The sequence below is a fragment of the Ipomoea triloba genome, chromosome 2, assembly GCF_003576645.1.
Source record: "Ipomoea triloba cultivar NCNSP0323 chromosome 2, ASM357664v1".
NCBI lineage: Eukaryota > Viridiplantae > Streptophyta > Magnoliopsida > Solanales > Convolvulaceae > Ipomoea > Ipomoea triloba.
In genome coordinates this window covers 13,481,531-13,495,901 of record NC_044917.1, presented here as the reverse complement: position 1 = coordinate 13,495,901, position 14,371 = coordinate 13,481,531, and the positions used below count along the sequence as shown (strand labels likewise).

At 37.0% G+C, this 14,371-nt stretch overlaps 2 protein-coding genes across 9 annotated transcripts; both read left to right on the top strand.

The window, feature by feature from the left end:
- Positions 1 to 1,993: 1,993 nt before the first annotated feature.
- Positions 1,994 to 11,423, top strand: LOC116004095. Of its 8 annotated transcripts, none has more exons than XR_004094735.1 (8): positions 1,994 to 2,222; positions 3,191 to 4,387; positions 5,321 to 5,488; positions 6,893 to 7,625; positions 7,718 to 9,827; positions 10,341 to 10,697; positions 10,874 to 10,966; positions 11,132 to 11,423. XR_004094735.1 is itself a non-coding variant. In XM_031244035.1 (6 exons), the coding sequence occupies exons 2-6, from the start codon at positions 3,301 to 3,303 to the stop codon at positions 10,368 to 10,370; spliced, it is 4,128 nt and encodes a 1,375-aa protein (XP_031099895.1). In that variant the 5' UTR covers positions 1,994 to 2,222; positions 3,191 to 3,300; the 3' UTR covers positions 10,371 to 11,423. The 8 variants fall into 8 exon arrangements, 1 of the variants encoding a protein (XP_031099895.1); XR_004094734.1 differs by having other exon boundaries at positions 10,874 to 11,002; XR_004094733.1 differs by having other exon boundaries at positions 10,846 to 11,002.
- A 1,133-nt stretch (positions 11,424 to 12,556) lies between these two features.
- On the top strand, positions 12,557 to 14,371 carry LOC116004382. The gene is made up of 2 exons (XM_031244417.1): positions 12,557 to 13,121; positions 14,326 to 14,371. Exons 1-2 carry the CDS (start codon positions 12,794 to 12,796, stop codon positions 14,343 to 14,345), a joined length of 348 nt encoding a protein of 115 aa, XP_031100277.1. The 5' UTR covers positions 12,557 to 12,793; the 3' UTR covers positions 14,346 to 14,371.

Sequence of the window (14,371 nt, the reverse complement as noted above, 5' to 3'; positions counted from 1 at the left end):
TATATTATTATGGGGCCCCCAAAAATTGGGGGCCTTGTGCAATGGCCCTGGGCAAACATGCTCAGGGCCGGTCGTGAACACAAAGACTGAATACCGCCTCCATTGAAGGTCAATTTGATCACCTATCATTTTGGAAAGTCACTACACGCCAGTTGGTACTCCCATTTAAATGATTTATTCCGGAACAAGGTATTCGGAAGGAGAAGGGACACACAGACATTTCTTTATGTATATGCAGCCAGGCAATTTACCAGGTTTTACCCTTTGCCTTAACTTTTTCGTTTCTTTCGGGGTTGGCCTTTTCTTCATATCGATGTGCTCTTGCCGGGTTGAGTCGTTTGAATCCGTTTGGATTACAACTGCCAGGCCTTTAGGTACGCCAATTTAGAATTGCAGGTGCGTGCATTTAGGATAAATGTACGCGATTCTAAAGGAAATTGTGCATTGTCGAAATATGAATTAACTTTTTGTCCCTGAGAAAATGGTCAATTTTTTTTTTTGATACATTGAAATCTCTTGTAAATGGCCTGTTGAGGACAACGACTTCGTTCTAGTGGCACGAGCAAGGCTAGTGGAAAATCTAAGAAGAACTGACGATCCCATAAATGAATTCATTCTGGACACAACTCCATCAGGATTAGCCTACAATAAAGTACCAGAAGAAATATCTTCAAAGGTGTAGATGTATCTCACTTTGGGTTTTAGTTATTATTATAATCTCATAAGTCATAACTTGAACCAAACAAGTTAATATAACATTACTAGACTTAGATTACCTGAACCAAACGACAAGGGTTTGCCAATTTAAACTTTTTTTTTTTGTTTTTGTTACAAGTCATTAAATACAACAATTAATGCACCGTAAGATTTGAAATCGCGTGTGTTAAACAATCAGTAATTATGCATGTACTCTCAATTTGTATTCCCATTTTATACTCCATATGATTTGGCATGCTTTGATGGCTCAATTTAGTAGGGGGCCATGATGTTTATCCATTTTTTTTCTTCCTCCAATCAAATTTGAACACAAGTAGGAGTAAAAATTGGGAGTACATCAAGTATTTTTTCTCTTTTAAAAAAATAGTATTTTTTCTTAATGAAATTATCCGGATAACTTACAAGTCTATTCATTGTGAGTAGGTTAAACCTTTCTCGCGAAGGAAATCTGAAGTTTTAAATGAATAGTCTGAAAACATGGTAGAAAATATAGCAATTGACACCATATTAAGATTGTATTATTGAATGATTCAACTGTCCAGGATTACAAATATGGAATATATACGAAGTATAGAGTTACAGAGAGAGACTAGAACTAGAATACAATAAGAGTCCTAACAATCTTGAATTGTAATTCCAGGGAATTACAATTCCATCCAATCAAATAATGTAATTGAAGTTTTCATTGAATTTTATTTCAATTACAACGAAATTACAGTGTACCAAACCCGCAGTAAATGTTTGTGATATACGGAGTAAGATTTTTTAGAGTTAGAAAAATTCATAAAAATCTACTCAGTATTAGAGCATGGACACCAATGATTTTTTATGGGATTATTGTTAGATGGAAGCCAACATGGCATGAGAGACGAGAGGGGAGAGGTGGGAGGAGTCATATGCAAAGATGGGGAGAATAACACAATAAACCCTGACAATTCAATTTAAAATCCTCACTTGAGCACGTGCACTGCACGCTCAGGCGACAGGAGCTGTTTTTTAATATTTCTTTTGAAAATTATATTTATTTATTTTTTTCTTTCCTCCCATTTTCTCTTTCCTAATTGTCCTTACAAATACTCTCAGAAATAATATCTCCACTAATCAGGATGCTCTAAAAATCTGCAAAAATTGATTGAACACACGACACAATTGATGAGAACAAACAGTACTCCATAGTAAAACGGGACAAGGATTCCTGGAAAGGGACGGAGTTACGACGGTAAAAAGGTAACCCCTTCAGCCATTCTCTCTCCTCAACGTTAGTGTAGAAATCAGAACCAGAATAATATCACAGAGATCCAACTCTCCAAGTGAAAGAATATATACTAGGGTTTAACCATTGCTCCTCTCTTTTTTCTCTTCGTATCTGGAATCTCAGAAAATCGTCTGCACAAGAAAATTATCGATTTCTGCAAACTCAAATTCCATGCCTTTCAATTGAGATCTCCTAAAATGTCCACTTCTTTTCTTCTCATCGTCCGCCAGAGCTCTGTTTTCGCTATTCGGTAAGTATTTCATCTTCACCCCCCCTGTATTATTTTTTTTTTAATTTTTTTTTCATGGATATTTACGCATATGTGAGCGTATTTTCGGATTGATACATCGGGGAAGCTGAAATTTCTGTAAACATAGTTAAAATTATTATTTACTCGAAGTATTTTACTTTATACTTTAAAAGAAATTGCCAAATTGGCGCGATTCATAATGGATTTTGACGCGGCAGAGGTTAAATGTTTAAGTTTTTAGTCAACATTCTCGGTTTCGCGGCTTAGTTGGGTAAAGTTTTGAACTTTTTGAGGTTAGTGAACTCGTTAACATGCCTTTGCGGCATTGCATTTGGTAACTCTGGGACTTTTACTTATGTTATTTGCAATTTGGAGGATTGGTTTTTCTGTTGAGAATGTGAGTTAGTAGTTCTTTCAGAAGGAAGTAATGGAACATAAGCTTAGCATAAAATAACTGCTTGACTAGTTAGTAGAGGTTTTGAATCCCACTCCGAAAGTTCTTGAGGTGTTTGTTTGATTATAAACTTTTATATGTTTGGGGTTGCTTGGACTTCTGGCCCTTTTGGTTGATCAGTTGCTAGAAGTATGGTGAAATGGCATGACGGCTAATCATAATTTGATTTATTGGATTATCAATAGCATTTCATTTTTTTTAATCTAGCTTTAGTTTGTACCTGCATTGTTTACCTATGAGATTTTTTTCCTTAACATGGAGGTCTGAAGGCCTGTTGTTATCTTCTCCTTCTTTTTGCTTTTCTTCCTATTAAATTCTATGTTTTTGCTGTTTTGTTTTGTATGTAAAATGTAAAATTGGATTTTTCATCATCATAGTCGTCATCATCATCATCATCATCATTATTATTATTATTATTATTATTATTTTATTTATTATTATTATTGTTATTTTGCCTTTCTGTATTCTTTGGATGGACAACTAACACACTCTCTCATTCTGCCTCTTTTTTCAGATGGATGCATTCTGGTTTTTGATTTCACGATTTGCTTGGAGATTATATCTCTGCTAAGCAAGAATTTTATTACATACGGGTAGTGGCCCTATTGAAGTTTGGCTATTCAGATGTATGGTCAGGGGAATTATGGTCCTCAGGCTGGGCAGGTTAGTTATACATCTGTACCTCCCCAGTGCTCAGCTGTTCCTGTTAATTTGCTTCCTCCTCCTCCTCCTCCTACCCAGCATGCCCACTCAAGGCCACCTATAATGCAGAGTTGTCCTCAATCAGTTGAAGCGCAGGTAGTTTGTTCCAACCCTCTCATATATCAGCATATTCATCCTGGTGTACCTCAGAATTTCCCTCGTTCACAAGCTCCAACAGGCGGAATCAGTTCCAGTCAATCTTGCTTAATGCCCACTGTGCCTAATCCTCCTCCATCTGTTCAAGTTCATCAAAGTGCTCCAATGCATACCTCCTATCAAACTGCACAATGGAATTCACAATGGAGACCAACTGCTCATCATATTCTGCCTGCAATGTCTCCAGGCGCTCCCAGAGTCTTTCCACTACCCCCACCCCCACCCCCACCACAAACACAAACACAAACACAAACACCTTTTGGAGGTTCAGTCCATATGTCACTACCAGTACCAGGTAATACTCAGACTCTTCAACATGTAGCACCACAAGCATCCCACTTGCAGGGCTCTATTTTTTCCCTGTCAGCTCCTATGTCATCAACTGGTCCTCTTCCTCCACCACCTCCATCTATTCCTGCAGGAGTCCAACCAATTCCCCAATCTTTGCCACCTCCTACTCCTCCAGCTCCAAATACTATGGCTTCAATTTCATCACCTACAGAAGAATCTTGTAATTTGGCCAATCAGTTAGGAAGGGGTTCAACCATTGATGGAACTGCCTTTGGCTCAGGGGATAATCACTTGGCATCAGTCTGTGTGTATGCATGCACCCAAAAAGAAGATGGAGGAACTGGATCCACTATTGGATCTTCAGTAAGCGAGAATCTAAACTTGGATATTCCTGCTTCTTCCCCTAAGCCTCTTGATAGGAAAACACAGCAAAGTAGTGATATTCAAGGAAATAACAATTCATCAATGAGAGCACCAGAAATTCACTCTTCACTTCAATCCATTGATTCGGTAGATGCTGGTGTATCCTATTCCCCTACCAATTCTGATATGGAAATGGAAGGTAGGTGCATTAGCTTGTGTTCATACACGCTACATTCAAAATTTTCTATAGCTTGAGCTAATCAATTAATGGCATACTTAGCAGTTTAGGTTATGGCTTGATATGTGCTTAGTTGCATTACATAGTGTTTTACTAGTCAGCATTTCAAAATTCTCTGTATGAATTACAGCACAATAAGTCTCCTTGAATGATATACATGGTTAGGCTACTTTTCATTGAAAGGTGGAATTTTTATTGGGAAAGAACAGTTAGATTTTTCTACTACAGTTTATGTTTTAGTTTTCAGCCTTCTCCTTTAACTGAGGAAGAATCAACCATAGTCCTCTTGGGTATTTTGTACTTAGTAATATGATTTGTAGTGCTAAAATGGTCAATTTGAAACTAATTTGGACCAACACTTTGTAGAGGAGTTAATAAGATTCCTTCTCATTTCTTTTAACTGTGCCTCATTGTATCAATTATTAATGTCTGAAAGGGTTCTGAGAGGGGTTTTAGAAACTAGTTTTGACTTTATTTTTGGAGAAGATATGATTGCGTTTATTTCAATTCTCCAGTTTTCCTGTCTCCATTCTCTGTTTTCAAATTGGAAAAATTACAAGCACATTTTCTGTTTTCTTTTTTCCAATAAATGGTGAATTTCTCTAGTTAGTAAACACACACTAAGATTCTCTCCCCTTTCTTTTTATTGTGAAAGGGTGTTGAGGACCATTTAGAATGTTTCTACCTTCGTATAAAGATCTATCTTGACCTTGCCTTAATTAATTATTAAGTTATAATTTTCAGCCAATCCTTGTAAGTTATAAAAGTGATGCCTTTATTACATGGCAGCTTTATGTTATTTGATTATCAAATGTGAGTTAGACAGTTAGTTTTGACTTTCCAGTCTGTTGGTTAGAACTCTGAATCCATCTTTGCTTTTCTATTGGGCTTCAGATGATATTACACAGCCAGACGAAGAACAGAAGGTTCACTCGTTTGGTACTTTGAATCTGGAGTGTGTTTCAATAACAAATAAGCTAGATCTGGAGGAGCAATCTCAAGGTGCATTGAGTACAGCTGAATGTGGCTTAGTGGAAGATGTTGTGGAGGAAGAAAGACAAGGTGCAGAAGTACTTCTTTACTTTATTTCATGACTTTCATTTATATACATACATACATATACATACATATATATACATACATACATACATATATATATTGCAGGAGTCCCCATTTGAGTCTTACAAGTCTCCTTTGTTTTTTTTTTTTTTTTTGTTTTTTTTTGGTTCCCCAAAGTGCCAAAGTATATCCTCTTTGATGATCTCTAATACGTTACCCTTCATGTATAGTTGGTCTCTATGTAATTTTTAAAAAAATTGAGAATCACATTCATGGGAATGAAAAAGGTACTTGATGCATTCTGGGGGAAGGGGTACTGCAGCAGATGTAGACCAGCACAAGGAAAACTAAATTTGGAAAGAAGACCAATTGACAAAATCCTATTTTTCACATAATCTGATAATCCTATATTCCTACTTTTTGTCATAATAGAATAGTTTAGTTAGACTAGAACTCAGATAGTTAGCTTAGTCTCAGTTGGATTAGGAGTCATTGTATTAGCCTATATAAAGGACACCTTTAATCAATATCAGACAAGCAGAAATTTTAGAGAAAACAGGGAGTTTGGGATCTCAACAAAAATCCCAGCGTTTCCTCTCCATCTTTATTTTCATTCAAACATCTTTGCCTGTGACGAGAGCCTGGTTGTCCATATCAGTACTTTATTTAATTGTTGACCTAAAAGGGAAGATAAAAAAGAATCAAATTTGAGGATGGGTGCAATTGACTTCAATAACGTTGGAAGAAGATTATGAGTATTGATTTCAATGACTAAAATTCTTGAAATCTGTTTCTGTTTTATATTCTTTATAGTTAGGGATTGCATTTTCTTTCACTTCACTTACCAGTTTGGAATACCTTTTCTATTTTGGAAAGCAGTTATCATGATCAATAATCATCACACTGCTTTCTTTAGCTATTAAACTCTTATAGAAAACACCAGATGCCCATCTTTGTACATTTTTGAAAACCTAAACTACTGTGGTTCATGAAATACAGCTTGGTGATTTACAGCAAATACCATGGATGGAAGTTGTGTCTGTGGACAAGGAACTTCAATCTTGGTCTACAGTTCTACACACTAAATATTTAAGCTAGGCATGTAGTTTCACATTTAGTTGTTTTCCTATAATCATGATACAAGGAGAACTTGTGAACATCCTTCTTAGCTTCATGATGTCTGGTTAGGCTCTGCCGTGTTTCTTGGATTAAATGTTTATCTCATTATATTAATATATTTTTGTCAAGGTCATCATTGTATATATTTATTTATTGGCTTTGTTGCTAGCATTCTTAGTCAATGGAATTTGAAGAATTCAGATTTATCTACATTGTAACATATTTTGACTGGCCTGAAGATCTCATGGTATGTTGAGTGATTTCGATCTCTGCTTTCTGTGTCTGCAGGTCTGTGTGGATCGTCATATCTTTCTCACTCTATAGGCAATAAATCATCTCCTAGACTCAAGCTTTCAGCCATGAGTCCATTCCAAGATGTTGCTGAAGTACAACATTCTTCTCTTGTACATGAAAATTCATGCCAATCTAATCCTGGGATTGGTTCTGAAAAGTTTCCTGCCCAGCCTGCTGAAGGCCTGAGTCCCTTTAGTCTTATACAGGGCTATGCTTCTGATGACAGTTTGGAAAGCAATAATAATGATGACGATGGGATTCGAGTTGAAAATGCCAGTCTTGCAATAGGGTCTGGATCTGCTGAAGTTCGAACCATTCCAATTGAAGATGCAGGGAGATCACCTGAGTGTTCTCCTGTATCACTAAGAGCGGTTAGTGAAACTGATAGGACATCTAATGTTGCAGAAAAATCCACAGATGCTAGCAGTGATACTGCTAATGAAGAACGTATACAAAAGAATGCTCTAAGAGATGACAACACTAACACTGCTTTTGATATTTCTAATTTGCCAAGGGAGGATGTGAAAAATACATCTGGTTTCTTGAAGATTGATGAGTTTGGTAGACTTGCCCGAGAAGGGTCTAGTGACAGTGACTCTGGGGATTCACCACGTTACACAAGGAGACGTGGAAAAAGAGAAAAAAGTTGGAGTAGAAGCCCATCTCCTTATGATAGGAGAAGGTGGAGTCCAAGGAGAAGAAAGGATAAGCGTGGACGATCTAGGAGGTAATAATTTTAATTTGTATATCATGATGTTTCTGATAAGTTTAAATGCTATTGGATTTTGATATTTTGCATATATTTTTCAACTTTCACAGTGTGTCTCCTAAGAGACGCAGAAGCAGGAGCAAATCTCCTTTTAGGCATGGGTTTGGTGGCGATAAAGTGAGAAGTGGGAAATTTCACCGTTCAGAATGCTTTGACTTCAAGAGGGGCAAGTGCTACCGTGGAGCATCATGTCGGTATTTCCACCATGAGTCTGATAAGAGTGATAGATCAAGATCCTACAGGAGCAAAGATCAGCATCGAGTTCGTTTACCTAGTTCTAGGAATCCTGGTTTACATGAGGAGACCGGAACAGCTCTCCTTGATAAAACTATTCATGAGAATAATAAAACCAAAAGCCCAGAAATTCATGATGTGGGAGAAAAAAGGGAGAGGGAATCGGAACCTTTATCTCACCTGCATGGAAAAGAAAGTTGTACAGAACCTTCTGCAAGCCCAGTAACTCATGTTAAACCTAATAAGCATTCTGACTATGCTGCGGCTGCTGTTCCCTCATCAGTTGAAACTGCTGTCATTTTGCAGTCTCAAAGCCAAAACTCTGATCAGACTCATCATGGTGCTGTTTATGAACCTAAGCTATTGGTTAATTCATCTGTCACTGAGTCTTCAACTCTCCAGGCATCAACATCAGTCCAACTCCAGCATCTTCAATTTCCTGATCCTAAGGAATTATCTGCACCTAATGTACCACTGCCAACATGTTTTCCACCTTTTCCAGCACTGCCCCATGCTCCAAGTACAACATCTGCTCAACAGCTACTTGGACAATATAACATTATGCCACAGTTTAACTTAGCATGTATTGAAAACCGTCCTCCCTGTCAGCCTCCAGTGCCTCCCCAACAGTCTCATTTTCCTGCACCTGTGAACATTTCTTGGAATTCTCTGCCACCAACTATGCCACCACTAAACCCATCGCATCTTTCCTTTGTTAATAATGCAATTGGAAATACAGCTCTTGGACAATATGGTGCAACACCAGGACAGTTTCAACAGAGTATACTGCCGCCTAGAAATGACTTTGTTTCTCAAAATTCTTTTAGACCCTATCAAAATGCACTGCCCAGTATTTCTCAGGTTGGTCAACACCAGGCCTACATGCATACTCAGCCTATTTCCTCAATGGGGTCACCAATTAAAAAGGCTCAAACTGTTCCTGGTGATACTCTGCCTCCCAGTGAACTTCCTCATCCATCTTCTAAGAGTTATCCTTACATGCAACAGCTCCCCTGTGTTCCCAATCACTCTGAGGCTGCTTGTGCATTGGTATACACATCTGATCTTCTAGACAGGAGCAGGGAACCTGGTTTATCTGGTTTTGGTGGATCTAAAATATCAAGTTACTTCAATCCTTATGCATCTAAGTTTGAGCAGCCATTAACCTCAAAGATCAGTTCAGATGCTCCAATAGAAGGAAAACACATGCTTTCTAGTGATAGAAACTGTGCTTCTTTTAGTTTGCACAATGTACCAGTTGATGGGCGACCTGCTGAAAGCCTTGGTTCACATGATACACCGCCACATTCTGCCAGTGCGGCAAACAGAATGTTGTGTATGCCTGGTGGTGACCAGTATGATCCCCTATTAGACAGCATTGAGCCATCAACAAATTCATTCCGGAAATCTGATCCTGTACAAAAGCGTGAAACAACTGCCGATTCTGGTGTCAAGTTAAGGCTTAGTAGATGGAGTAATCCATTGGATGTTGAAGAAAACAACATGCAGAAAAGAGATGGAACTATTACTAAAGCTGCATCAACAGGAAATGATGAATATGGCGAGACAGCAGATGCAGAAGTGGGTGTGGTTGAAGATGGAAGTCCAAGTGATTCAAATGATGTTGAAGACATGGTTGAGGGAGAAGTAGAGATTGATCAAGTTAAGACATCTGGGAAAAAAAACAAGAGTAAAGAATCCAGATCTACAAGACTTTTCAAGAATGGCATAGCTGATTTTGTGAAGGAGCTTTTAAAACCATCTTGGCGTCAAGGTAATATGAGCAAGGAGGTTTTCAAGACAATTGTTAAGAAAACTGTTGAGAAGGTGTCTGGAGCTATGAAGAGTCATAAAATACCCAAGTCTCAGGCAAAGATTAACCGCTACATTGACTCATCACAGAGGAAATTGACAAAGCTTGTGATGGTACACTTTTTTGCTTGACTTGTTATTTTGATGGTATGTTGCATCTAAAATGTTGAATGATAATATTTGCTAGGCCTTTTCATGGTTAGTAGGCTGACAGAAAGGAGTATGACTGTTTACAATAGTTTGCTTGTATAGAACATTGGTAGCATTGGTTGTGGTAGATCCAATTTCACTAAAACTGGGATACAAGGCTGGGTTAGGCGGTTAGCTTATAGTCCATGTTTAATTGAAGATTTAGTTATAGAGATTTCTGGATTATGTTGGGATTATAAAATAAAAATTTGCAAAAACTCGGATAAAATTTACATAAATGCTGTCATGTGCTCGTGTTCTCTGACATGACTCTGACAAACCAACTCTCAAACCAATGAGTCATTTTGAGCTTGAGCAGCTTTTTTTATTATTTTTTTTATTTTTTTTTTACCCCTTTACCATATCTAAAATGTAGCTCTTCTTTTTTTCTCTTCTTCTTCTTCTTCTTCTTCTAATTGAGTACGTGAAATTTTGCAGGGCTATGTTGATAAATATGTCAAGGTATGAACATCTTCAGGCATTCAGCTGATATTGAAAATTTTGCCTGCAGCTGCTCAATCACCGGCTCACAAGTGCTTGTGACCTCTATAAATAGCTGATGTGTGTCTAGCTTTCTCTTGGTAACTCAAAAGTTGCTTGAATTTTGAGCAAACCTACGTGTGATAAAGCTAAGATGGGGTGGGTAGTTGTACAGCTGCTGTTTTTGAGGAAATGGAATGAAGTGCTGTTGTCTCCCGAGTTAGTATTTCATGACTACCGGCACAATATTTATGGACCTGTTAGAAGACCTACCTCTATAGGACTCCCAATGTCCCAAATGAACGTGCACAACTTGTATGTAATACACTACTTCAATTTTGATGTTTTTAAATGTTATTGTTTTTCCTACTTGATCCTTCCAAGTATGTATATGTAGATAACCTTTGATTGCCTCTGGATTGTCTTATATATGCGCATGCATGTGTCTGTGCGACTCTGCTAGTCCTGACCTTTAATGCCCTAAAACTCAGCGAAGCTCGACTTTCCCAATGAAGTATTTTCTCCTTCCCTTCATTCCCTTGTTTGCTGAAAACGTGAAGAACGGGAAGTGCTAAACAGCTAAAGTAAGTGTTGTATTAGGATGCCAATGGTATTACAAGGTACTGTTTTATTTGCTTTTTAATTACTGTGACAATCTGCCTATCAAGAATTGTGAAAAAGCTTCTTATTTGTTTCTGCCCTGGAGTAATGCTGTAGCTTATCTGCAAAAATATGATTTGGAACTGCAGAAAACAAGGCAGATCGCTCCCCAACATGGTATAGAAGTGGCGACGGCGATGAAATGAATCACGGAGTGATGAATTGGTACCAAGAGAGCATTAAAGGATGATACCATTTGAATGCTCTTGTATTGCCTGCCAATCCTGCATTTCAGTTGAGGTATGGTAGATGGAATTGTTTTTTTTTTCAACATTGTCATTGTATTTTATTATTGCCATTCCTTTGGAAGATTGATTATCGAACATTCAATGTATCATGGTTCTATCAATCCTCAACGATGAGTTTGAAATGTTGTTTTAATAGGCAAATTATACCATAGTGGTATGTTTACATTACATCATGTGTCTATACATGCAATTCACAATTTATGTGCGTGTAAATAAATTGAAAGTACATAGCATGTTAATTACACGCACATAACATGGTAATTACAGATGCATAATATGTTAGCTGCATATACATAATATGTTATTGAGTTATACTATGGCTTTGTTTGGTAACATAATTAGTTTATCACCCAATTTTGACTTATTTGACCATTATTTATTGTTTAACTTGATTAAACAAACATAAGTGTTTGAATAATTAGCTTTTTGTAATAGTTTATTGTTCTAAAATATTAAAATTTAAAACGTCGCTCAAATTAGTTTTTTCAATCAACTTTTTGAGAAAGTTATTTTACTTATCAGCTAATAGTCAATTTATGAAACATCTTTCTACAAATGTGATCAACTAGTCAAACACATTAACAACTATTAACTAGCCGTTTACAAAACAACCCTTATATGTACTCCCTCACTTTTATTCCATGATATGACAACTAAGGATATGCTATTCTCATCATGTGGGTTTCATAAAAAGTGTCAACATCGAGTACTTGTGAGGAGTAGAAGTTGGGAGTGTAAAGTGAAAGTGTACCAAGTATTTTCCTATGTTATGTGTATTTAGTTAATATGTTATGTGCTTTCAGTTTATTTACAGAAACAAACTATTAACTGTAAGTACATAATATGTTAATTGTAAATACATAATTTTTAGATTAAAATTCACAATACAAGATAGATCATGATCTATAATATAACAATTATAGTTTTAATGAGACTCGTAAAATTTGTCGCAAGTAATTTAGTCTTATTATTTAATTAATTGATAAACTGAAACATATTTATTAATGGGAGGCATTTCAGCAGCCATTATGGCTGAGAAAATAGCCCACAACTACCTCGTCACTGTCACTATTCAACCTATCTTTATTGTTAGTAGTTAGAACAATTTACTGCTATCCATGAAACTTTATTACTACCCACCCAAACTATAATATATATAATTAATATTCTCACTGAGTAGCACGCTAACAGTAAGCCTAACTACTTTGTGAGCACATCAATTGATCCCCGTGAAGTACTTTTTTTTTTTTTTTTTTTTTTTCAAAAATAAAAATATTTTATTTCTAATTAGTATTACATGAAGAAGAAGAGAGTCTTGGAGAGGAGAAACCTCTACTGTCATACAGTAGAGCCATTCTAACAGCTGATGGCAATGAATTAAAAGTAGAATAAAGAGAGGAGTGAGAGAGAGAGCAACCAAAAGAAGCTAAAGCATCAGCAACCGTGTTAGCCTCCCGGTAAGAATGTGTGATCGTAGCATTCCAATCGGAGAGCAAATGACGAATGGTGACAATAGAGGAACGGAGTTTCCATGGGATTGGAGCTTCGCAGTTAAGGATGAGGTTGACCAGAACCGAAGAGTCCACTTCAATGCTTAAGGGTTTCCTGGCTACCAAGTTACACCATCTCATGGCAAGAGCAAGAGCTTTAGCTTCTGCTTCTAGAGCGCAGGAAGCTAGAAAAGGAAAAGCTAACGCTGCAACAAAACCGCCTTGTGAATTCCGAAGTACTGCCCCACCTCCACTAGCAAACGTGGAGAAAGAAGCATCAGAATTTAACTTCAGACGGCCTGATGGAGGGCGAAGCCATTTAATCCAAAGAGTTTTCTTAGGTCTCGGAGTTGCAAAGAATTTATGAAACATCTTTCTACAAATGTGATCAACTAGTCAAACACATTAACAACTATTAACTAGCCGTTTACAAAACAACCCTTATATGTACTCCCTCACTTTTATTCCATGATATGACAACTAAGGATATGCTATTCTCATCATGTGGTTTCATAAAAAGTGTCAACATCGAGTACTTGTGAGGAGTAGAAGTTGGGAGTGTAAAGTGAAAGTGTACCAAGTATTTTCCTATGTTATGTGTATTTAGTTAATATGTTATGTGTTTCAGTTTATTTACAGAAACAAACTATTAACTGTAAGTACATAATATGTTAATTGTAAATACATATTTTTAGATTAAAATTCACAATACAAGATAGATCATGATCTATATATATAACAATTATAGTTTTAATGAGACTCGTAAAATTTGTCGCAAGTAATTTAGTCTTATTATTTAATTAATTGATAAACTGAAACATATTTATTAATGGGAGGCATTTCAGCAGCCATTATGGCTGAGAAAATAGCCCACAACTACCTCGTCACTGTCACTATTCAACCTATCTTTATTGTTAGTAGTTAGAACAATTTACTGCTATCCATGAAACTTTATTACTACCCACCCAAATATAATATATATAATTATATTCTCACTGAGTAGCACGCTAACAGTAAGCCTAACTACTTTGTGAGCACATCAATTGATCCCCGTGAAGTACTTTTTTTTTTTTTTTTTTTTCAAAAATAAAAATATTTATTTCTAATTAGTATTACATGAAGAAGAAGAGAGTCTTGGAGAGGAGAAACCTCTACTGTCATACAGTAGAGCCATTCTAACAGCTGATGGCAATGAATTAAAAGTAGAATAAAGAGAGGAGTGAAGAGAGAGCAACCAAAAGAAGCTAAAGCATCAGCAACCGTGTTAGCCTCCCGGTAAGAATGTGTGATCGTAGCATTCCAATCGGAGAGCAAATGACGAATGGTGACAATAGAGGAACGGAGTTTCCATGGGATTGGAGCTTCGCAGTTAAGGATGAGGTTGACCAGAACCGAAGAGTCCACTTCAATGCTTAAGGGTTTCCTGGCTACCAAGTTACACCATCTCATGGCAAGAGCAAGAGCTTTAGCTTCTGCTTCTAGAGCGCNTTAACTTCAGACGGCCTGATGGAGGGCGAAGCCATTTAATCCAAAGAGTTTTCTTAGGTCTCGGAGTTGCAAAGTAAGCCACAAAGCCATTGAATCCCCGTGA

Coding starts and splice junctions, on each gene's coding strand:
- LOC116004095 (XM_031244035.1), top strand. CDS start 3,301: ATGTATGGTCAGGGGAATTATGGTCCTCAGGCTGGGCAGGTTAGTTAT. Junction 4,388..5,320: donor TTCTGATATGGAAATGGAAG/GTAGGTGCATTA, acceptor ATTGGGCTTCAG/ATGATATTACACAGCCAGAC. Junction 9,828..10,340: donor AATTGACAAAGCTTGTGATG/GTACACTTTTTT, acceptor GAAATTTTGCAG/GGCTATGTTGATAAATATGT.
- LOC116004382 (XM_031244417.1), top strand. CDS start 12,794: ATGGTGACAATAGAGGAACGGAGTTTCCATGGGATTGGAGCTTCGCAG. Junction 13,122..14,325: donor AATCCAAAGAGTTTTCTTAG/GTCTCGGAGTTG, acceptor GAGTTTTCTTAG/GTCTCGGAGTTGCAAAGTAA.